Raw genomic sequence first — 25331 nt, forward strand, 5'->3', positions numbered from 1 at the left:
ACTTACCTCTGACGGCGGTAAGTTAACTGTAACTGGAAGGGCAACATTTGCTTCTGAACGAATCTCGCTACAGACTGTCAAAGCACGATGGATTGAGCGTGCATGTTGGCGAAAGGTGCATACGTTCTAGAAGTGGAAAGTATGGCCACGATGGTCTTGAAAGGTAAATGGTTCCGCACGGAATCATCAACAAGGATGCACTTGAATTATCACTGCACTGTGTTTGCATGGTTGTGTATATTGCATCCCGAAGTACGGCGAAGGTAGTTCGAATTTCCACGTCGAGTGATGCTTAAATGGGAATTATTTTCTCGTACAAGACTCATTAAAAATGTATTCGGAGGTAGTGTGGTAGCATGGGTAAGAGAAAATAACATATTTAATGTAGTTACTACATTTTTAATTATCCTGTATTAACAACCGGTGTAGAATTTTTTTAACATTGCAGTTCACGGAGCTGAGTGCTGTTTTCGGTGTAATTAATAAAGAATGAAACGGAATATACAAGAAGAGGAAAACCCCTAAAAGAATGCAAAACGCATGACGTATGATGCATAAAAGAATCTGTAAGGCAACACTGTTCTTGGTGCTGTGATATTGTATTTTGAGACGATTTTCATGCGATCTATTGCGCTATCGGTATACAGGTAGTTCCATTTTTCATAAACTAGTTGCTGCACAATTTTTATTCGTTTGAAAGTTTTTCTACGTAGCGGATTATTTTATGCACCTTTCACACGTAACCCTGCTGGGAGTTAGGGAGTAGATCTCGTTTGTTCTATCAGCAGCCCCAGCAGGGCAGCATGAGTACAAGAAGAGCATTTGCGATCATTTCTAACGACTCGACTTGTCATTCTTTTTTTTTACTCTTTTTCCATACCGCTACCAACACTCAAAACGCCATCACATCTATTCAATGCACCGCCATGCGCATCGCACCAATCACGCACACACGCTTTCCCTTGGACCACGTTCCATCTGTCTCCCTTCCCATTTTCCCCTCCACCCCACAACGAAATGGAAATGTGTGGGGAAAAAATTAAAAACTCACCCCTGTCCCCAATACTCCTCGTTCCCCTCGTATCCCGTCATCACCACCATGGGAGATAAGATATCAACGAGTGCCTGTTGCGAAATGGTCACGGTCCGTGCCAGGATACGTGCGAAAATCGTTGGGGCAGCTACAATTGCGGGTGCGAAGGTTTGCCGGGCACGCGGCTGGCAGCGGATGGGCACGGCTGCGAGGACGATGGTGAATGTGCGAAGGCGAACGGTGGTTGCTCCCATCGATGCCTTTCAACGCTTGGGCGCGTCTTCTGCCTCTGTCCGGATGGGTTGCGCCTGGGAGCGGATTGGAAAACGTGCGAAGGTAGGCATCCGGTAAACCTTATTTTTGGCTCAGATCCCGTTTCTGGACTGGTTCCCATGAGCACCATCAGATATAAGAGAGATAGAGAGAGAGAGAGAAAGAGTTGAAGGGCTTTCCATCCCGCACTTTGAGACGCATTGAGACATTGGTACTGTACCACCGTAGTCTTACCATGCCACACGCGAACGTGTTTGATGTCATTTCATCGTACCCGAGTGAACTCAGGGATGGAGTTCAGGTTCAGGTTTGCTCATCCGTTTAAATTTGCATTTGAAAGTTATAAATTATACAGCCGTCCAGCTCGTACTATCGATCTTTCAATACAACCGTTAGCTAATAGGCAGAACTACGGTCGTGGAAGGCAAACTTTGCAAACGAACCTATCGATAGCTATTGCACTGCAACACAGAGCCATCCGGTGATGGGTTGCTTCGATCTGTTCGCTTCAATGACGTGGGCGTGGAAGGGAAAAAAACTTTTCATCAAATCATCACCCTGCAAACAGGGCGGAATGGATCAGCTTAGGCTCCTTTGACTGATGTCGACCTCTTGTTGAATGAGCAACTATTAAAGTATTGAAAATTCAGTTCATTGAAGATGCTCTGATACCGTAACTCTGATGAAAGGGGACATCATTGCGATAAGGCCTTTACGATGTTGAAGAGTTCTAAGAAAACTCTTCTGTTTATCGATGTACCCTCGAAGGCCATCACTTTTAAAATCATCCAAAATATGGAGGATGTTCAGTACTGCTCTGAGATTGACATAAAGGCGCATTTCTTAAATTGCTTTAAATGGTTTCCTATAAATTTGAAATTTACGCAAGTAACAATTTTCAATCAAGGTTTTTCTAGTTCTTCATCTGAAAATCTAATCAAAGGAGAATTTAACTTAAAAAAAATAGGCTTTAAACACCTATTTAATTTATATTATGACGGCAATGCCGTATTTTCATTTAAACACCTAATCAAGCACAAAAAATATCCACACATAATTAAAAGATATAAAATTGATTTAATTAGACCCAACCGGGCAGGAAACCAATCAAGGTGATTCATACTTTTTTGTTTGCGAACATTTTCTATCAAAGTATTTCTGGCTAGATGTTTCGGTGGTTTGTTTTCACTTCTAGCAAGAGATTGATTTATCGACGTTTCAATTTTACACCACTTCTAAAGCAACCCCACTGATGGTGGTTTTGGCCAACTGAAACTTTCTCCCGTGTGGAGAACCACAGCGGGATGGCTGGAAGGGCTACTAATAGCGATTAAGCTGCGAAAGTGATTTTTGGCACAACACGATATTTTAAGCACACACACACAGAACAACCGGCCATCGAACAACGATTTTGTGGAGAAAATGAAAAACAAGAATTTCTATCCCAACTTTTCCGGCTGTTGTGTGTGTGTGTGTGGTTTCTTCCCGCTGTTGGTCATCAGCCGAGCGCAAAGCGTGCGGTACTGAATGAGTGAATGATCGAGCTGCATCAACATTGTTTCGTTGTTGCCGTTGTTGACGGTGGTGTGGTGAGATGCCGGTAGTTCCATTTGGTGGATGTCTGCTTGAACGGCTTCATCAACCGTGTGGCGCACTGACGAACACGTCAAACGGTAAGGCAACGGAACGGAACGCGTGGCACGCTACAAAGCTGTGGCCCTTTTTGTGGTTCCGCAAGAGGCAGAACAGGAAGGGAAAAGTTTCATTCAATTCACCGACCCGGTCCCTCGGCTGTACCGAGGACGAAGCGGTCGGTGGATTATGAAAATATTTTCCCAAAAAGTCTCGAAACAACCAAACAGCCACCTCAAGGCCGGCTCTGGTTTTTGGCATCGGGAACTTTGCTTCTTTATATTTTTTTCCCCGCTTTCCTTCGCTCGGTGCTGTGGCGCACGGTGTATTAGGCTGATGTACCCTTTCGAGACATCATCGCAGTGCGTCCCGGTATCATCCGCATTATCGTCGGAATCTGACAGGAGTTTGGTGCTTGGGTCCGTTTCTTTTTTGTTTGTTCCCTGCTGCTGTCTTCCAGCATTAGTTCTTCTTTAGCGTACCATATTTAGAGTAGAGTTTGTGGTACCTTCTGCTGTGTTTCGGTGCCTTCTGCGATGTGATTTCGTTCGACAAAGAAAAAAGAGACGCAAAGTTTGCTGACGCAGTGTGGTGGAACGGCGCACGCCAACGGAAAGCGAAGAAGAAGCATTTTATGAACTCTCCTTCGTTGTGTTCTGTACAACACAACAGAAAAAAAAGACACAGCTCGTTGCGTCGGAAGATGCACTCCGGTCGGTCGCACCGATACGAAGGCACTCTATTATTATTTATACTTATAATTTTCCGCCTGAAATGCTTGGTCGGAAATATAGTGGCCGAGTGGTGGGAAAAGGCACCGGGGAGAACCGTGAAAAAGGCAACTTTTCCACATGTAGCAACGGTGTGGAGGCGTTTTCTGGGGAAAAAATCTAGTCAGATGCGCAAAACCGGTAGATGCGGTTGTCGTCGGTGTTGTTGGCGTGCAATCATAAGACTGGTGAAACCTTGCTAGGAAATAAACTCAATTGCGACACGCCTGCCCGCTTGCCACGTAGGAAGGAGAGGAGTGCAGGAAGGGCAAGGAGTTTCTACAGGCAAAACATGCATTTCCCGTACACCGTGCACACTTATGCTGTGGTGAGAACAAGCTGTAGAACACACTTCCGAAGGACGTGCAGGTTGGCGATCTTTTGTATGTCTTCACAGTCTGATTGATGCACACAATAGCACCGGAATGCTTGTTCGTTAGGGGTAGAATAGTTTAATACATCACTGGAGAAAGTTATATTGTATCAGCCATTGGGGGCTCTGCAACGATGGACGCTTCCTGTGGGGGTGGTTATTGTATATTTCGGAAGCCTTCGAATGGTAAGGAATGTTACGCATATTTCGAAAAAATAGCGATGCAACATATTTGTAATATTTTCTATAATTTTTATGCATGATCTTTTGTTTTTTTAAAATGTCATCGGAAATGCCCATTGTTTTGCCCTTGTAAAAAATATGCAAATTATAAATGGAGAAAAAAAATGGAAAATATGATTTCATACGTAAAACATTACGCGTCAAGATCGTAAATTTGAAACGTTTGGCTTTTTGACAGTCAACTTTAGTATAATTTACGCAGAGATAATAAAATAATTCTGCGTGACATGTAAATATAGGATATTCAAAAATAATCCTGGTCACGGCATCAATTGACTGTTGGTAAAAGTATTATAGGCAGTGGAGGATCAATCCCCTTGGAGGCCCAGGGCGGATTTTTTGAACAGGGCCTTTAATTTTACTACGGCATTATCGCTTTCAAACATGATTTAACAACACCAGCAAAGTCTCGGAAAGAAAGCTCCCTTGCGTACACCTCAGAGTTCTGTTGCGTAGCCCTTTAAACGGGCCTAGTAAGCTAGTCTATATATAAACGTTTGTATGCGCTAAGGAGAACCATAACGCCACTACTTGAATCGCATTTTTTACGATTTACGTACATTTACGATTCCTGATTAGTCCAACGCCTTCTACGATTTTTCGCCCAAGGTACAGATTCAAATAAGTTTACTTCTTCAGTAACAATCAGCGAAATTTCGTAGAATCCTGTTTCTTTTCATGTTGATGTTTAAGACCATTGTTTTCAGATTTGCGATACCAGGAAAACATGTTTATCAAGAGGTGACACCTGCAGTGTGGAATAAATTTTCCCATCACTATTGCATTGCATGCTATCAAACCCGTGAGAGCGATCGCTAGTGTAAGGAAGATGGATAAAACGGAAAGCATCCTTCAATCTCGCTTAAACTTTCCGTCGGCTGGTACGAAATTCCATACAAACTAGCTATTTTCAGATTGCCGATACCAGGAAAGCATCCACGGAAGAGGTAGCACCTAGTACAGCAATTTTGCTCGAAAACCGCCGAAAGGTATGCAATGTTTAAACACTAACTTTCCCGTTGGTGGAGAAAAATTTCTTTGAAAACTACCAGTTTCCGAATGTATAGTACCAGGAGAGCATCCACTGAAGAGGTAGCTCCTGGAAATTTTGCCCGTCTAAAGGTATGCAATGTTTATACACTAACTTTCCATACAAACCAGCTGTTTTCAGATTGCCGATACCAGGAGAGCATGTTTTTCAAGAGGTAACACCTGGTACCAGCCGAGTACCAGGATGTTGCACAACACATGTTGCACAACACATGTTGCGCAACATATGTTGCACACCATCTGGTATGCAACATATATCGCGCAACATATGTTGCGCAACATCTGGCATGCAACATCTTACATGCAACAACTTGGGATTGCAACTACCGGGAAGCGCGTGATTTGTGCTTGCTCGGCTGGTACCAGGTGTTACCTCTTGAAAAACATGCTCTCCTGGTATCGGAAATCTGAAAACAGCTGGTTTGTATGGAAAGGTAGTGTTTAAACATTGCATACCTTTCGGCGGTTTTCGAGCAAAATTGCTGTACTAGGTGCTACCTCTTCCATGGATGCTCTCCTGGTACTATACTTTATATATAGAAATTTTTCTCAATTAACGGGAAAATTAGGGTTCTTGGTTCTGGTGCAATTTCGTTTATAGTTTAAAGTCACAAAGTCGATGTTTTTCTCTGCATTTAATTTATCACATAGAAATAAATGTTTTATATAACCAAGGAAGATGTTTTTGATCATTTTTTACCTTTTCAATTAAATTTTGTGCTATAAATTAACTCTGCAGTTAAATTTCCAAAAATCGCACAATTGGTACCAATTTTTTGGGGCCCCCAACACGGCGAGACCTTAGGCGACCGCCTACTCCGCCTACCGTTTGATCCGCCGCTGATTATAGGGAATTCACCTTCTTCACGCTTACATACTAATGCTTATATTACATCAATCGTTGATAATCAAAATGATCATCAAATGGCTTTATTAAAAACTGCTTGCAAACATTATTATTTTGCTTCGCCGTGATAGCTATCGTATTGCGCAAATGAGGCATGCAAAGACATGCAATTAAACCGCAACTTTTATTGAACAATTTAAATCAACTTTTCTCCCAACGAACTCGCCTCGGTCGACAGATATCGATGAGTGCCAAAATGGAGACATCGCGGAACGATGTGCCGATGGATGCGAAAATACGTTCGGTTCCTATCGATGCCTGGAGGGCCCAAAGCCCACCATTGATGATGGCAAACCACCAACAACGGAGTACGATGATGAAGAAGATGATGGCGAGAGTGACACCGAAGACGACGACAATGGGGAAGCAGAGGAACAAGAGCGATCGGAAGCGCATAATCGATTGAGCGAAAATGAATTGCCCCAAGAATCCCATCAATCAGTGGAAAGCGCCGGAAGCGGCTCGACGAATGAAGATTCCAGCGACGAGCGTGATGATGACGTGGAAAATGAGACCGAAACGATACCGGACGGGTCGATTCCGGTCGGTTCCTCGCACGCTCATCGGCATCATCACGGCGATCGACGCGATGAAGCTCACGATGCGTCACAGGAACGAGAGGAAGATCTCGAAGATGATGGGGATGGAGATGATGATGAGGAAGAGGATGAAGATGCCGGTGTCCCCGAGAGGCCTCACGTTCAAGAACCTTCCAGACCGGTCGTAACGTCGGGTGATGGACACGGTGAGATTACCACCTCCAAGGTGGACCACGATGGACCAAACGAATCGGATTATGATGATGATGATAATGGGCTCGATTCGGAAGAAAGCACCGAGCGGAATAACGGCTACCAAGTACCCTCAGGTAGTACCCGCGGTTGTGGTGAAGGGCTTCGAATCAATCCGACGACGGGCACTTGTGAAGGTGAGTGAGTTCATCGTAACCGGTCGTGATGGTGACGCGTGTCACCACCGGAAGTTTTGCGGATGAGCTTTAAACAACATTTCCGCATTGGTTGTGGTTCCGCAAAGCGCTCACGAATAGTTGGGGTTGGTTGTGTTTCCCTCAGGGAAATACCACACCGAACCGCATCCAAAAACGACCATGGCAATGTTTGTGGTCGTTATTTTTTTTGCCCCGCCCATTCGAAGTGAGTGAACGAATTTACGACAAAATTTTATTTGCAGCACACCACATAAACCCGTTTCCGTTTTCCGCCCCGTTCACCTGCGGCCCACTGCTCAGAACCACAATGGAGGCGCCCAGTACTCCACCGGCGCTTTTATGCGACAACAATCTTTCGCTTTGTTTGGATAAAAGAGTTCATTTTCGGTGTTGGTGGGTAATCGATCGAACGAACCTCTTTGCAGCGGTCTCACCTGGCGATGCTGGTGCTGTAACGGGACGGTGGTTGTTAAAATGTTAATGATCCGTGCATCGTAAGCCGATTGGAAGTCGACCGGAATGGTCGGTCATAATTTAAATGCACCCCCGCTCGGGGCGTAAAACTTTTGAGGACGGTTCGTTCGAAGATTTTTAAATGGTGACGAGAGAAGGCAACGGGGAGCAAAGGGGTGGGGTAGGTACAAAACGCACCGAAAGCTTTTGGGGTGTAAAGTTTGTAAGAGCTTTTGACGCTGCGGTTCGAGATTATATTTTGCTGGTCTAACGGTTTATTGTTCTTTTGGTTCTCTAGTACCTTCTCAATAATTTTCATGAATCTGTTTTCCTTCAAGATCAATTATACCAATTTGAAAATGAATTCACATTTATGCTTTAAGAACTTGCTGCCAACATGTGTGAATTTTAAAATCTTTCAAATCCAACCGTTACCTGCAGCATATTGTATACTGGTGAACAGGACTACGCGCGACCACCTTCATCACCAGCTGAAGTTACGCCGACATGTTAGTTAGCGTTTCGATTAGCTCGCTACTGGCAGCACGGCTGGCCGCAACAACGCTAAAACCCAGCAAAGCCACAACCCGCTCTATTTATGCAAATAGTTCCGGGCTCGCGCCGAAGCCACAGTACTAGCTCATCAGCCGTGTGCCCGCGTGCACTTGCGGTTCCCGTGTACCTGCCGTGGGGTGAGCTGTGCACAACACAGTCTGCCATCTGCCAGCCAGCACGACCGAGTTTGCATTCTAGCCTTGATGAGTGCAAAACGCTTGTCGTTCGTCCTTTGGCCATACTTTTGCTGAAACCCGTTTATGGAACGCACATGCCACGGTTTCGAGCCACCGTAGCCCGTTAATTGAATATTGCAGAAAGCTCGGATGGCTAAGGTAGAACGAGACGGTGCGCAGAATTTCCTGCACGAACGGGTCGGCTTTAGGAACGATGAACCGCCCCACAAAGGCGCGTGCCATAATGCCCATCCCGGGAGCAGCGAGAGCATAAAGATGGGGCGCAAAAAATATATTGTACCGCGCGTAAATGAATCCACACCATGTGGGAAACTGTCCGCCAAGGGGACACATGCCAGCGACAGTTGTATGCCGGCACAAACATACAAGGGTTTTCCGGGGCGATATTTTCGGTACAAGCGTTCATTGTGTCACCGCAAACACACACTCGCGCGCGTTCTCCAGTGCGGAACGGATTTGATCGTTATTACAATGTTTAAGCGGCAGGTTTCTCCATGCCGTGCTCCCGAGATTCGTGCGGCCAATACTCTTGTGCGCGTTTGTTCGCTGTTAATCATGGCTCGTAATTTGCTCGTTGATTATGCCTTGTACTGGGATGTTGTACCGACACGTGCTACACACGGTTTGGGCGAGTGGTTTTTTGATGCAGATTTCGGTCGGGACGCACACACATTTGTCTGGATTGGTTTTTGGAAGGCAACATATGTCGTTGGGATGTATTATGCAATCTAGAGTTGCTGTTGGATAAGCGACAACAGTAGCAAGGATATTGAAGGATAATCATTTTACCATTAACGGAAGCGATGAAATCGGATAAGTATAACTCTTTGTTGACTGTTTCAAACATTTTATGAGCGGAAAGACTTTAGATTAGATTACTTCTGTTCTGTTGTGCATTTTGGTTTGACTTTCATGGCAACAGTCTCCAGACATCAATTGATTAGTTTTCCCCTTTTTCAGACATCGACGAGTGTGAGGAGCAGGATCACGGATGCGACTACTGTCAAAATGCGCACGGTGGCTATCAGTGCACCTGTCCGGACGGGTTCGAACTGGCGAACGACGATAAGCGCTGTGAGGACGTGGACGAATGTTCCGCCGGTGAGGAAGAGACAGACGAGAGCGGGTCGGTGTGCTCGCACGAGTGTCACAACACGATCGGTTCGTTCGAGTGTCGATGTCCGGACGCGTTCCATCTGAACAACGATCGACGCACCTGCGTGCGGGACTTTTGTCAGGATCTGTACGAAAACCCGAACAAGACGCGCTGTTCGCACGAGTGTGTCGACGAGGTGGAAGGTTTCCGGTGCCACTGTCCGGAGGGTTATCTGCTGGATGAGGTGGACCAGAAGACGTGTCACAGCGCGTACAGCTGCGATGAGAATCAGCGCAAGCGGTGTGAGCCGGGCCGGTGTCGGAAGGTCGGTAGCGCCAGTGGGGACTATCGGTGCGAGTGTCCCGACGGGTACGTTCAGAACGATCACAGTTGCCACGATCGGGACGAGTGTCAGCTGGGAAGGCACGATTGCAGTCACGAGTGTCACAATACGGCCGGTTCGTACAGGTGCAGCTGTCCGGTGGGCTTAACGCTATCGGCCGATGGGAAGACCTGCGACGATGTGGATGAGTGTCAGCGCGAGACGAACGAGCTGGAAGGTTTGTGTGGTGATCTCGAGTGTCGCAACACGTACGGGAGCTACAAATGTGTCTGTCCCGAGGGCAGAGAGCTGGACGAGTACGGTATCTGCCGGCAGATGGATCTGTGTCGTAAGGATAACGGAGGTTGCTCGCACATATGTACGTTCTACAATCGCGAAACGTACTGCGACTGTCCGGACGACATGGAGCTGGCGGAGGATGGCAAAACGTGCGAAACGACAAATGTTTGTGGATTAAACAATGGCGGCTGTTCGCACACGTGCGATCCGGACAGTGAGACGATGTGTCTCTGTCCGGCGGGAATGGTGCTGGGTGGAAATGGGCGCACCTGTGAGGATGTGAACGAATGCCACACGAACAATGGCGGCTGTTCGCAGAGTTGTCTTAACTTCGAGGGTGGTTATCGATGCAGTTGCTACGAAGGGTACGAGCTGGAGGAGGACAGACGCACGTGCGTCGATCACGACGAGTGTGCGAATGCGCGTGGAGGTGGTTGCGATCACAACTGCCACAACACGGCCGGTTCGTACTATTGCACGTGCCATGCTGGATATACGCTGGCGGATAATGCTCGATCTTGCATGGACGTGAACGAGTGTGAAGATCACAACGGCAACTGCTCGCACGTGTGCATCAATCTGCTCGGTGGACATCAGTGCTCCTGTCCGAAGGGACTGTTCCTGCAGGAGGACGATCGAACGTGTGACTTTGTGGATGAGTGCGAGCTGAACAATGGCGGATGCTCGCATGGATGCCATTACGAGTACGGAGTGGTGAGCTGTTCGTGTCCGAAAGGGTTCCAGCTGGATGCGGAGCACCAGAAAACGTGCGTGGATGTCGACGAATGTTCCAAGCGCAATGGTGGTTGTTCGCACGATTGCTTCAACACCCCAGGGTCCTACGAATGTCACTGTCCGGAGCGTTACGAACTGCGTCACGATCGTCACACGTGCCAGGATGTGGATGAGTGCGTGGCGGAGAATGGGAACTGTTCCAACATTTGCATTAACCTTCCCGGTGGGTATCGCTGTGCCTGCGAGATCGGGTATGAACTGGCGGATGATCAGCGCACATGCGTCGATGTGGATGAGTGTGCGGATGGCAGTCACGATTGTTCGCATCACTGCGTGAACGTACCGGGAGCGTACGAGTGTGACTGTCCCGAGGGTTTTAAGCTGGGTCGCAACAGGTTAAGCTGTGAGGATGTGAACGAGTGCAAAGTACTTCCCGATCGGGGTGGATGCGAGCATCATTGCATCAACACGATCGGATCGTATCACTGTGGCTGTGAGGATGGCCATCGGCTAGCGGTGGACAATCGCACCTGCTCCGATGTAGACGAGTGTAGCGATGAGGTTCGGCGGTGTACACACGACTGCACCAACACGAAGGGAGGGTTTGAGTGTTCGTGTCCGTCGGGATTACGTTTGGACATTGATAAGGTGAGCTGCGTGGACATTGACGAGTGTCGAATTAACAACTTCAACGGTGGCTGCTCACACATCTGCCAAAATACCGAGGGAAGCTTCCAGTGTCGGTGTCCCGAGGGGATGTTGCTCGGGGAAGATCAAGCCACGTGTGACGATGTCGATGAGTGCACCGAGCTCAACGGAGGATGCAGTCAACTGTGCATCAATCGGGACGGTGGCTATCGATGTGGATGTCACCCGGGATACAGCCTGATGGTGGACGGGAAGGCCTGCGAGGTGTCGAATCCTTGCGCGTTGAGGAATGGAGGCTGTCAGCATTATTGCAGCCTGAAGGCCGGACTACCGGTCTGTTCGTGCAGGGAAGGCTACGTGCTGAACAAGACGAATCAAGCGTCCTGCATCGATCACAATGAGTGTCTGCAGACGAAGGATCACAACTGTCAGCAGCGGTGTGTTAACTTGGAAGGTTCGTACAGGTGCGACTGCTACACTGGATACGAGAAGAACGATCTCGGACAATGCATCGACATTAACGAGTGTATCGTCCATAATGGTGGCTGTGGATCGAAGGCGCAGTGCGTCAATACGGCCGGCAGTAGCCGTTGTGCGTGCCCAGTGGGCTTCAAGCTGACGCAAGATCGCAAAAATTGTGCCGAGCTGAAGGACAATTGCAAACCGTTGGAAGCACCACGAAATGCCGAGGTGAGGTGCACACGTTCCAGACATAAGACGCAACTGTTCTATCGCTCCAAGTGCATTATTACGTGCAAGAAGGGCTTCAAGCTGCACGGACCATCGGTGCGCCACTGCAATGGTACTGGCGAGTGGGACGAAGGTGAATCCATTTGTGTTCGTAAGTATCTTTCCAGCGATTGTTTCTTGGAGATCCGCTCGTCTAAACCAACCTATCTTACTTATCTTTCTTAGCTCTTGCTTGTCCAAAATTGAATCGTCCAGAAAATGGTGTCATCTTACCGGTCGCATGTACGGCGGGCAAGATTTTTGCCAACGAACGATGTGTGCTTCACTGCAAACCCGGGTTTAAACCGATGACAAAGCGAACTGCTGTCTGCACTTTGTCCCAAACTTGGGTACCCGGGGATAGTCTCCGTTGCGTTCCGTTGGATACTCCAACGGTAACAGCAAGACCGGTGACAACTTCATCCACCGTTGCGCCGGTCACCATCAAACCATACATCCAGTGTCCACCGGATATGCACGAGGTACTGCCGATGGGTCAGTACACGATGAAGGTAAGGATCGAGCGACCGACATCGAACGTCGATTGGCACAAGTACGTAGACTCGCATCCACCATGGGGCAAACAGCTGGAAGTGGAACTGCCTGCGGGCGAAACGATCGTTACGTTCCGCGCACGTAGTCCAACGAGCAACGTGAACGATGTGTGCCGCGTTGTGATAAAAATACGAGGTGAGAGGTTCACACGAATCTTACAAGTGGGATTTGAGTTCTACAAATTATTGTACGCATTGCAGAAAGAAAACCGCCAACCGTGGTGCACTGTCCCGAATCGTTCGAGGTACAGCTGGAACGCAACGAACCTTCCCGTTCGATATTCTGGACCGAGCCCAAGTTCGAATCTGAGTCGGAGATCAAGCAGCTCTACAAATCCAACACACCCGGCCAACTGCTCGCAGCCGGATTGCACTACATCAACTACATCGCAACCGACGCGGATGGGTTGAGTGCCAACTGTAACTTCCGTGTGGTGGTCAAAGGTAAGGATTCGGTGAAGCAAACGTCCTTTGGGGCAGTGGCATAACCTACGGGCTTCTTGCAGGTCCTCCGGTAGAGGTGATGGAACCGCGACGTCCACATCCGGGCACCGTCGGTTCAAGGCCGGCGGAAATGAATCGCCTCGAAAACCACGAATCATATCTCATCTGTCCCGGCAAACCGCCCGTGAGGCTCGACGGCAACAATTATCCCGTAAGTAGTAGACTGCACATTGTTTTACACACCATTTGGCACCGGATCCCGTCCATTGCCTCGATCGATAAGACGAACCCGTATGCATTAGCCACATCTGCACACACACCACCACCACCACCATCATCCCATTATACCCATCGCCAACAACAAACACAACAACATCAACAACAACAGCAATTGCAACATACGCCACATCAGAACCCGTCCGGGTTGCCGGTGGGCTCGTATCGGTATCATAATAATCATCGCTATCGCCACGAACATCAGCGCCATTACCACAATCGCAACCGCAACAGCCAAGGGGCACCCGGGCAAACCGCGCTCATAACGCCACTAATGGGTCAAGGTAATCATTCATCTGCCGTGGGACTAACCGTGACCACCGCCGCCGCCACCAATCATTCCACCAACCACACGAAATCATCCCATTCCGGGTTGCCCTTGCGGAACGATTATCACTCAACCATTCCGGTCGCTTCGCCGAGTCGATTACTCTGGCAACGGCCCGCAACAACCTCTAATGCCACCAACGCCACCTCCGCCACTTACAAGCGCACGAACGCCACTGACCAAACGCTTCGCATGGACCATCCTCCTCCTAACAACCATGCCAGCGGGTCGCAACGGCAACACTCCGCACCATCGCACCAAGTACATCGATCGCGCATAATACACATCATCGAACATCGATCATCGTCGGCGTGCTGCGAGGAGGCGGCGGACTGTGGTGAGGAGTCGCCTGCGGAGGAAAACGTCACGGCTGATGGCGGGAGCGAGACCACTGCGGCGAGTGTTGAATATTTTATCGACATCTTCCATTGGGTCAGGGAACATCAGCAGCAGCAGCAGCAACAGCAGCAGCACCGGCAGCACTCACTTAGCTTAGGACGTCAACGGATCCTTCGCAGTACCGTACCGCAGCAGCAGCAGCAAGCGTATCACCATCGTCGTCGTGCCCGGCGGCAAAGCAATTATTAAATTATTCCATACGGTTACGGCCATTATTGTTCGGTCGCACTATCTTAGGCTTCGTTTTCCTATCCAAAACCAAATCAAGCGCACTGGAGGTGGGTCGCATGGGAACTGTGTTTTCTTTTCCTGGGGTTGATGGCGAGCTGGCTGGACACGAGCGCACGAGGTTCACCGTGATTCCAAAATGCTTGTATCCTCCACATAATAGTGTGGGCACACTTTTGGCAAACATTTAGCTATGACATTATGATTGGTAGCATATTGTGAGCAGGCTATTTTTAGCATGTACTCCAGTGGGTTTTTCGCTGAACTATGGAAGGTACAGCCGTATGGAAAAGGTCACAGTTGGCTGTAGGTACCAACCATTGATAAGTCATAATACGACAGTTTTGTTATGTGTATTGCTGCCCTTAAGGCTGCTGCTGTTCGGCGGATTGCATACGCAAAGGCTGCAACGGAGAGCGTATGTATTTTGTATAACAAAATTATCTTTCGATTGTTTCGTTTTTGTGACGTCTTATGCTACGTGCATAGTAACAATTTTGTTTCTAATGGTTGTTGGTTGGTTGTTGAACGATTCAAATCGCGATGTTTTTCGCATCATTTCAAAGTTTTCATTTTCAATTACTGTTAAATTCGAACTGCCTTCCAATGGGTGGTAAATCATGGAGCTAATTAAATTATTTTAATATTTAATGTGTAAATATACGTCTCATTTCACTGAAACTCAGCTTCCTCTGCGTTCTCTTTGTCGGTGTGAGTTCATTGGAATAGAGCCGGGCTTCCTCAAATTTACTATCCACACCAATTCCATTGCAATGAAATAATTAAAACCAAACAGTTCATATTACAGTTGTAGAGCGCTAAACAAGCGTCGCGCATTGGCGTGTCATGTGTGGCTAATAGGATGGGTAGTACCCCTTTATAGCTGTATGGTCGAAGTAGGCATGGTTGCTTTGAAAACTCAGCCACTAATGAATAGATCAATATGCAAAGTTCTGTAATTCTGGTCAAGCCCAACTGGTGGCCATCAGTTTTCCATTAAATTGCGCGAATCGGTTTCAATATACCGTTGGCAAACACAATGGTGATTGTTTAGGCATCGGTTGCGCATCATCGGGTAGTCATTTGTCGCTCGTACTGATTGTAGTCCTGCAATGAGGAAGGCAAGTGATGTGTTCTGTTTGAAAATGCCCTCATGATCGCTGAGTACACGGATGCAGCTTGAGTTCCTTTTTTGGAACTAAGCTGTTTGCTCGTTCCAATGCTAGTCGGAATCGGATTGTGTCAACAGGCAATGACAATGACACCCCACAGCTGAAAGCGAAATTTTGCTTGTAAAAGTATCATCACTGCAGCAATTTGCTATGCGGATTGCATAGTTTTCCAACTACGGACGTAATGCCCCTCAAAGTATACAATTTGCACAACAAAATCGTTCATTCAATTGGATGAGTGACTTCCTGACAAAGTTTTTAATAGTTTGTGTTTAGCCTGAAGCCATCCCGTACATACCAATGGGAATGTTTTCTTTGCAATGCTATTGCTGACGTTCGGTAGATTTGTGTAGTATTTCCGCTCTGTCCGACCCGCATTCAACCACCTCCGCATCGCGAGGCCGATTTGAAGGACTACATTCCATCGACTACAAAGCCATTGTACGCAGCCTGCGTGTGACATTGCGAAACGGAACAAAACCGTTATGCAGCGAATGAAATTCTTCCCATATCGGATGTTGTTCCACAGGCGCGCTCGTGTCCATCGGTGAAGAAATTGCGTCAAAGAAAATATCCGTCACTGCTGGATGCCTTTCAGCACTGTTCATAGCGTTCGGGAACCAAACAAATGGAGAAACCCTACCAACGGGTTGGTTTGATCCGATTGGCGTAACGTAAATGATATTCATCCCAATGCGCCGTCATCAACCACAGTGTGTGGGTCACTTTGTATTCGGTGTGGAAAGGACTACGGACCGATACCATTTTCCATTGAAATCGGGCAAGTGTTAAGGCGGAGTGTTGTGCTATTTCTTTTTCCATTCACTCTTTGAATGGTTGCCATGCTATGGTTGGCCTTGTTTCACGCGCGTGCTTTTTTCCTGCGCGTCCTATGCTTCAGCGCGTGCTACTTCCGGTTGCACTCTGCGTAAACTCATATTGGCACATTCAAACACATCAAACGAACAGCCACGGTTAGTTGCATTGCTGCTGGTGTTTCTTGTGCTGCCTTTATATGCTTTGCGCACAGCTCTTCACATTGTCCAGGCGCGGATCATTCCGATCACCTACTGCCTATGCGGGACAATATTCCGAAGCTATTTATAGTCAGGCTCCATAGGAGGTTGAGGTGTTTTTCTTTCTTTGCTAATACTTTTTTCCTCCACAACTCTAAACGCAACAAACAAGCAACGAAAGAGAAAAAAGCAACAGCTCTTTCATAAACTTCCCTTCAGCGCAAAAGGCATTCATATACTCGAGTCCTTCACTTTTGTGTCCGATTGTATTCACGAGCTGATCGTAGCGAACGTAGAGCAAAGGGAAAAAACGCTTCATTTCCGTCATATGATGAGTATTTGGATGCTTGGTGACGGTATTCTCCGAGCAACGATTCATCGAGTCGCACGAAATAGAAGCAAGAAGCAATATTGCACCTTCTCACAATGAACGTGAATGGAACCGTTTTGCTGTGAGCGGGTTTTGAGAGGGATGGGATAGTAAACACCCTCGTTCATGGCCATATTTTAGGATCTACACTTTGCCGATTGGCAGTGAAAGTTTATGCAATAGAGCACGACTCAGGAAAGGATTATCGAGGATTCTACCCAAACACTCCACAGTACGTGGCATGGATTGAACATTCCTAACCGGGGCTAAATGAAAATAATAACTCACCGGAAGGATTTGCTGGAGCCGGAACCGATCCGCTGCATATTTTCGGCGATGGGATTTAAAAATAAACGATCCATTATTCTATCGACATACGGCTTAACATCGGCCGTTATCGTGTGTGTGTGAGTGTAGGTGGTGGCTTTGATTTCGATACCATAAATATTTCTCTCCTAAGACCGCCACTTGACAGCCGTTCGTTTGGGGCGGCAAGTTTGAAGCTGTATCTTCAACGGAGATAATTCTTTTCGTTCTCTAAACAAACCAACTTATCGTATTATGGTCTGATATAAGTTAACCAGGTCTTGGAAAACAAAACATAAAATTCACCTCACAAAAGCTTGTTACTTTGTTAGTACTCCTTCAAAAATGTTCCTGTTTGATCACGGAAGATAAATAGCATGATTATTTTCCATACCATGAATGTTTGCTGCAGTGTACCTTTTCCATGTAGATGAAAGGTTCCTGTAATCTTGCGCGTTGTTTGTGTATTTTTGCTGCTTATCATTCAGTGGCTAGGGCACAAACTGAAGGGAAAATAAACTCTTTCCCAAAAGAATACCTCGATGAGCAAATTTCATTTAACGAAAAGCTTCCACTTTTTTATCAACTTGATACACTTCTAGGGATGATAAAAAATATACAACCATGAGAAGTAGTTTCACTTTTCCCCCGGAAACCTGTACAAGAACACGACCTCCTGCATCCTTCTATTCGGTTCAGGAAGTGGAAAGTTTGCAGCTAATTCGCCGTATCCTCCTCAACTCGACGTATCAACGATCACCCGATAAAGAAGTTCTTTAAACGGCTTAGTGCACTCGGATGCGGAATTTTGTACCTAGTCATGCTTTAATATCTCTTCCCACCCTCCCAGTTTGGAATCCGCTGAGGTTTTGCTAAATGTGGTTTACTTTCAGCAACGTCATTCACATCATCATCATCATTACCATCGTCAGTTCGTACATCATTCGAATGAGCGAACGTTCGAGCAGGTTGAATGCTCTTCACTGTATGAATCATAATTAAATCGATATTTGCCTACCACCGCACGATTTAAGGGCGGGTTAGGTGGGGGTTACGGAACCGAGGTACGGAATTCGAACGTGAAAAGCGCCATCCATCTGCCACTGACAGGCGACGACCATTGGGCGTACGCTGTGGTGAGTGTGAGTTTTGGATTTGAATTGCCGTTTGCGATTGATTATTATAGCCGTAATTAATTCCAAAACATAAACAATTATACACCACCAACACCAACGTCAACACCACGGCCTGGTGCCGAATCTGCCACAGCTCTGCCATGTGCGTGGTGTGTGATATTATTTGGACGTGCGGTTTAGCACGTCGGATGTTCATTCGGAATCCATACGCTTAGGGACGAGGAGCGTAGGGGCGTCTGTTTTGGACTTTTCCTCCTTTCATGCCTGTGAGTGCATGTACCTGCTTAGAGACCTACTTAGGGAACTCGGTGATATTTTAGCAATGGGAAGGTTTTGTGTTTATTTAGATGAGAAATAGTTTTAAACAATAGAAAATAGATGAGTTTTCTTAAATATTTGTCACAAGCGTGTCTATATTCTGACCTTCCATCTCGTGGGAAATATGGCCAGACTTTAGTAAACTCTGAGTTCTCATAATAGAATGACAGATATGGGACTTTCTCCGAGTCTCGCTTTTGAACTTCTGATACGGTGCAATGGAGGCGCCTGGTCATCCATGAAAAACAACGCTTGGGCATAATTGAGGGCATCCAAAAAAAATGTCAAGGCAGGCCCTAAGTAAATTCCAACCTACTTTAGGATGCATCTGAAAAATGTAATGTTGCTGAAGGTCCTCCTTCTTTTTATCAAAAAATATATTACTTTTGGGAAGAACTGTGAATGTATCATGAAAACTCATGGCATACTACTTGTGCATCAATTATTATTTTCTCATGAACGGCCATTATTTGATTATGCTGTTTCTATTGCATCACTCAACACTTGTAAGCCAAACCAGTCAGTTAACAACTCACAACATCGTTCTTCCCGTGCTGTGCTGAGTGTAACACAGTTTCCATAATTGATTTACGCCTCATTCGCAGTGTGTAAAAATTGTACCGCGCAACCGTCATAGCCAGACGGGATGCACAGCCAATAAATATTACTCGATTTGTCTAACGATAATAAAATTATGCTATCATTTAATCGTCCCATCCGTAGGCATGTACCCATATCTGCTAGCCCGGACGTTGCCACGATACATATGGAGCATGGCAATGACGTGTATGCAGGGAAAATGCATTATTCACGTGTGATGAAGGGGCGAGATTCGATTGAGGGTTAATTCTTAAAAATATTATTTACGATAAATTAAAACCATTCAGGGCTCTACATTAGCGCGAATCGGCCGGAAGCGTGGAATTATCATCAATTATGGACAATTGGAATCAATCCCCCGATTGCAACCATCGCTGGTGATAAATGGGGCAACGGTCGTTATAATTTACGGAGTGACACTTTTTCGCCCACCGGGCACACGTATTGAATGGGAATTGGAATTGGGAGTTGGGCTTTTATCGTTTTGTTGTGCAGAAAAATATTGAATAGAGCAGTGGTTTTTGTTGCCGTAAATTGTCCACCCAAATCCCAACGCAACACTTTCACGGAGCAGGTGAAGGTGTGGCCCATAAGGTAAACTGGGAGGAGAAAATTAATTAAAAACACATGTCCTCTCTACCACCCACGGATGAAACCTTTCCTGGCGCATTTTAGAGAGCGTGTGGTAAGGAAAATCTCTTTTGGGCAATCGTGTCCACCAGAGTGTTGCGGGTGGATAACATTTTCCCAGGACAGCCCGATACCGTGCTTTGGTCGCTGTGGATTGCAACTGGCTGTGGCCGCGTGGAAGCTGTGGCCTTTCGAATTGTGGTTTTGAGATCTCGGCTGCGCAGTCAGATACGGGGCTCGGACAGTACGTGTCGAGCACGGGTAAGCGCTTTTCGGTAAATTGCATCGTGCTGCATACGCTGCATACAATTTAATGACACAATCAATCAATTTTCCGGCCTCAATTCCCATTGTCAACGTCGATGGAATTTGTCCTTTTTTATCCACACTAAAAAACACACATACATACACTGTGACAATGTGACAGATTCCGATCGTCATCAGCGAAAACAGAACCGATCCGGCGTCGCAGCTGTTGGTTTCCTCCACCTCTATCCGTATGTCCACGTGGTGCGCGTGGTTTTTTGTCCCTGTGGTATCTTCCATCGCATTTCATGCCCGGCCTTATCCGGACGGCTCATTTGTTTCACTTTTGCAGCGTCATCGACAGCAGCTACCGAAACAGTGGCGCGAATCGCATATCGAATACCACAGCCACCATCAGCTTCTTCACCAACACCGTCAGCACGCACATCATCAACGGGGCCGGTTCGAGCCGGGGCAGCAGCAACACAATCGTCCATTGTCCCGGAACCATTTGCCGTTCGTCGATTTCGTTGAGCCAGGAATGTCCACCGCACAGAGGAGATTGAATCAAATCTCACCACCATTGCCGGTAGGCGAACGTGGGGCGATGTGCCTGATGTGTCCTTGTGTATTTGTGCAACTCATGAGTGTTATGTTGTTTTCCTTCTTTTGTGTAAAATTTGCTGTCTTTCATTCGCTTTTATTTTATCAAAACCATTTGTTTGTTCATCGTTTCGCCATGTTTTGACTGGTTTTGTGCCGAGTTTGTTCTGTTTCGTTTGGAGCTTTTTTTCCCTGTCCATTCATCGGTAAGCTTTTTGTACCGCTGATAAGCTAGCATAGATAGGTTCTGTTTTTGTATGCTCATTTCATTGTTGTTCCGTGAACTGTGTTTGATTTGCATTCTTTGACAGTTGTTCACCAATCGATTGGGATCGTTTTATTGTTATGGTTTTTTATTCCATTCTATTCATCTATTGTGAGTGTATTTGTGTGATTTTTTTAGCTGCTCTTGCTTCATGTGTTGATGTTTTTGCTGCTGTAGTATATTTGTTTCTATGATTGGTGCTTTTCGTTTTTTTTTGTTTTTAACCTGATATGTACCTAACTTCAATTGACAATGATTATTTTTTTCAGGCGAAGGTTGTTACAACATACAGATTTGTTTTTGCAGACATATTTCGAAACGCTTGGATGTGTTTTTTTTTCAATCAAATGTATAAACATGAAGATTAATTGCATACCTTTAGGCGCATACAGCACAAACTTATTAAAACAAACAACAAACAAACTTATAACGCTGCAAACAAGTGAAAAAGTTGTTTAGTACTGTCAAAAACAAATGTTAAACTAATGCGAATGAACAAGCATTGTAGTAAGCAATGTGCTGTTATCCATCCATATACAACGCTGCTGTGCAATACGCCCTAAAGTATGCAATACGTAAGGCACTAAATTGTTAACGCTAATAATCGTTATCTTAAAATAAGTTTTCCGTACCATATTTGAAGTTTCATCGTTATGAACCTATTGGAAAAACTGATTGTGCATATACCAACATTAGGTACACAAAATATTCTCGATCGATACTAATACTTATAAACAAAAAGTGTTAATACGACGGTAATAAGTGCTATACCAGGCAGAAAAGCTGCAAAAAACAGCCAATTTTGTAACGTTTCTCCACCGTTCAATTATTAATGCATTAACAAACGTTCCGTACCGGTTGCAGAGCTCAAGTAACCCACCTCTACTGGCAGGCAAGACGTTTCGTCTGGACAAGTAATTGATAATTCATTAAAAGCTACCTGTAAACAAGCAAATTTATTCCCTTCACTCCAACCATTATCGACCCACCAGGTTTTCAGTTTCGGGGAGGTACTTTTTTATTTGTACCATTTTACACTTTTGCCCACAGTGTTTCGTAATTAGATCATGCCAGCAAAACGTTCCATTACCGCACCAAAAGTTGTCGAAAACTATGACGGAAGGGTTTGCTTGCGGGGGAAGGGGTTTCGAAAAATTTGATTTAGTCCCAATCATAAAGCTTAATCTCCTCGCTGGTTCGGTACCATTCAGGCAGCAGGCATCGGGCCGCCTTCCATCGTTTGGTGGAAGTTGAAGGTTTGATGCTCGAAACTGCTGTCCTCCGATCAGTGCAAATGATGCCCCTGTCCGGACGTGCGCTAGAGTTGAAAGTTTGACTCATGATAAATTCAAACGGTACACCACCATGCCTTGTGCCCCGCTGTTGTGCCCCGCCGTTACATAATGCTGGATGCTAATTAAAAATTCTTCCGAACGACTTTTGGGAAAGGCAAGCAAAGCAAAGATAAAAAGAAGCGAACAGCAAACAAACAAAAAGGGGAGGAAAAGAGCCGAGGAAAAGACCTTCCTTTTGAGCCCCTTTGACGATTATTTAGAAAATTGTGGATCATTGAGGAAAAACCAAGATTACCAGAGGAGCGTGGTGTCGTGTTTTTCGCAGGAACTTTTACACTTTATCTACACGTTGCTGCTAAACACACAAACACATGCACGCTTACTGCTTTTTCAATTTCTTGTTGATCCGAGAAGCAACCGAAGAAAAAAGTTAGCCAATTGAGTGCAGTAAGCAAAAAGGAGCAAAAGGAGTACATTTTCGCAAAGTACAGCAAAGCAAAAAGAGCCAAACTGCTGACTCTGTAAGCGAAAGTACGCGAAAGCTCGGAAAGCGCTTGCTGGTGTTGGCTGGAAATGTCGATAAGGAGAAGTGTTAGCAAACTGTTAAATATGTGGCGAATATAACAAAAAGGCAAGCATGGTTACGTGGCACTTAACTTGGTTTCCCAGGGTAGTGTAGAAAACAAAACAAAAAATCACTTTAAAATTTGATAACTTCTGGCAATATTCTTAGTGATAAGATAAGACAATGACCTACAGAAAATGGCTTTTTTTAACTTTTATTGTAGTTCAATATGTAGTGTATTGTATTTTGTAATCTACTTAAAGTGTGAGAAAAAGCATTGCATATCATTGAATTGCTGATATTGTCCTCCTGTCGACAATTTCATCCCGCTCAAAATCACATCGTTAGACACAAATTTAGTTACGAGAAAGAATAAAAAGAAAAACTGTCATTGTTGATGGTTCATTAAATGAATGTTCAATTTAAATCCATACATTATATAACACTAAAATGGAACTTCACGGCCATTTTAGGATGTCCTTCCAATATCTAGGGGATATTAATCACATATCAACTCCATGACACTCTCAAAATTTTCGATCATTTTTTGTGATATAACACATAAAAGTTACAGTTTTTTTTATCAAACCGGAACGAATTAATTTTTGTACTATATTGACTAAAAGTGGCAAGGCCCTAAAGAATAGAACAGAAATCAAATTTGAGTTAGAAATGTATCCTGCGCTTAACCGAAGAACCATTACGAAGTGCTAGTTGCTAGCCGGCAGTTAACGAGAAAATAAACCAAATAAATGCACGATCATCTCGTTCTAATCTTGTGCCACCGACGTTAACGGTGAAACAGTGTCCAAATTACTGTAAAACAATGGCACACCAGCGCAGCGGCACACACAGTTGGCCGTCTTCACCATGGCAGATGGTGTGGAAAAAGTGTTGAGAGCAGCCCGTTTAGCAACATTCTTAAGCTGCATCATGCAAACGTGAAGCTGTAAAGGGTAAAGTTGTGCCATTCGGTACGGTCTCGTGAATCTCTACCACGCGGCGAAAAGTTTTGTAACTTTCTGTTCCTTCTATCAGCTGGACCGGCTGGACCGGCGGATCGAAGGGCGGAGGCGACGGTTATTTATGTTTGTACTGTCGATCGTTGGAGCGAGAAACTTTTCGCACTTTCTTGCTCACTTTTTGTTGATTCCGTTAGCTCGCGAGCTGTGAGTTTGTGTTTTCATGATTTTGTGAAAGTTTTACGAAGGTGGAAACACAGTGTGAGAAAGCTAATGAAGGAGGAGCAGCAGCGATCGCAAACCGAGAAACGTGATTGCAAGAACGCAGCGTTTTTGCATTCGCGTATCGCACGTCAGCCAGCACGAGCAGCAGTTTTTGTTTCCCTGCTTGCTATCACATCAAAAACAACAGCGAAACAAAGCAACCAACTCCGTTTGGGCTGCAAAACAAACGCAGACAAGTTGTAAAACGAGCAAACGATTGTTCGCGGCATGTCCTGCTGGCGATGGTGACAACGATGCGAAAGACTTTTACCCTGGCTTGCGTCGCTGGTGACTCGTTGGCGCAGCTGCAGACGAAGCAGACGATGAAAGTTTCTGGAGGCAGAGGGATGAAATGTTTATCACTTGGCGAGTGATTTACCGTCGGGAAATGAGAGAAATATTGAATAATAATTTGTTCGCCAAGTAAACGAAAGCTTTTGTTTTGGATTCTGTGTTCTTCAACTGGTATCATTTGCAAAGTGTAGTTTGAACACTTTACGCTTAGGTTTCTGTGATTTAAGTAGTAATTTTGAAAAAGTTTTCCACGATGCAATAGACGCAAGTAGATTTTGCTGGTTTAACTTTACATTCTGGCGAATTTGTTGTAAGCTGCAACGGCATGGCCGAATCCACTAACTGATAGATTATTCTTTATAAAAAGTTTAGTCTGTTTCGAACATTTAATTTATTAATTTTGGAACTTCTTCGCAGAACGACTCAACAAAAATATATTTTTTTAAATTACTTCAGCACCAATTCACGCAATTCGGTTTTCGAAAGGTCACATGAACAGCATCCCGAAGCGGGAAATGAGTTTTCCATGAATCGCAGTCATGCTAATAAACATATCATGCCCCAGGCTAGGGTTACGATATTGGAATTTTTGTGCCAGACACCAGCGTTGGGTGCTTCACATTTGGTGGTTATTGACTTTGAAACCGAACCCCTTTTAAACGTTAGGTGACTGTGGTGTGTTTTTAGCAAGGCACGAGCGATAATGGTGGCAAGGAGAGAGACGGGAACCATATTTTTGAGTTGCTACCCGGCCACCGACATAGCGGGTGAATGTTGCACATAATTGGCGGTTTT

General features: G+C 45.6%; 1 protein-coding gene across 1 annotated transcript in view; it reads left to right on the forward strand.

The window, feature by feature from the left end:
• The window catches only part of LOC128303101 (fibrillin-3-like), a 72843-nt gene that overhangs the window by 45038 nt on the left and 2474 nt on the right, over positions 1-25331 (forward strand). The window contains 5 exon segments of the mRNA XM_053039955.1: positions 6460-7209; positions 9396-12377; positions 12452-12955; positions 13021-13287; positions 13290-13474. Coding sequence (XP_052895915.1) covers positions 6460-7209; positions 9396-12377; positions 12452-12955; positions 13021-13287; positions 13290-13474 — 4688 coding nt within the window.

The sequence above is a fragment of the Anopheles moucheti genome, chromosome 3, assembly GCF_943734755.1.
Source record: "Anopheles moucheti chromosome 3, idAnoMoucSN_F20_07, whole genome shotgun sequence".
NCBI classification, from domain to species: Eukaryota; Metazoa; Arthropoda; class Insecta; order Diptera; family Culicidae; genus Anopheles; species Anopheles moucheti.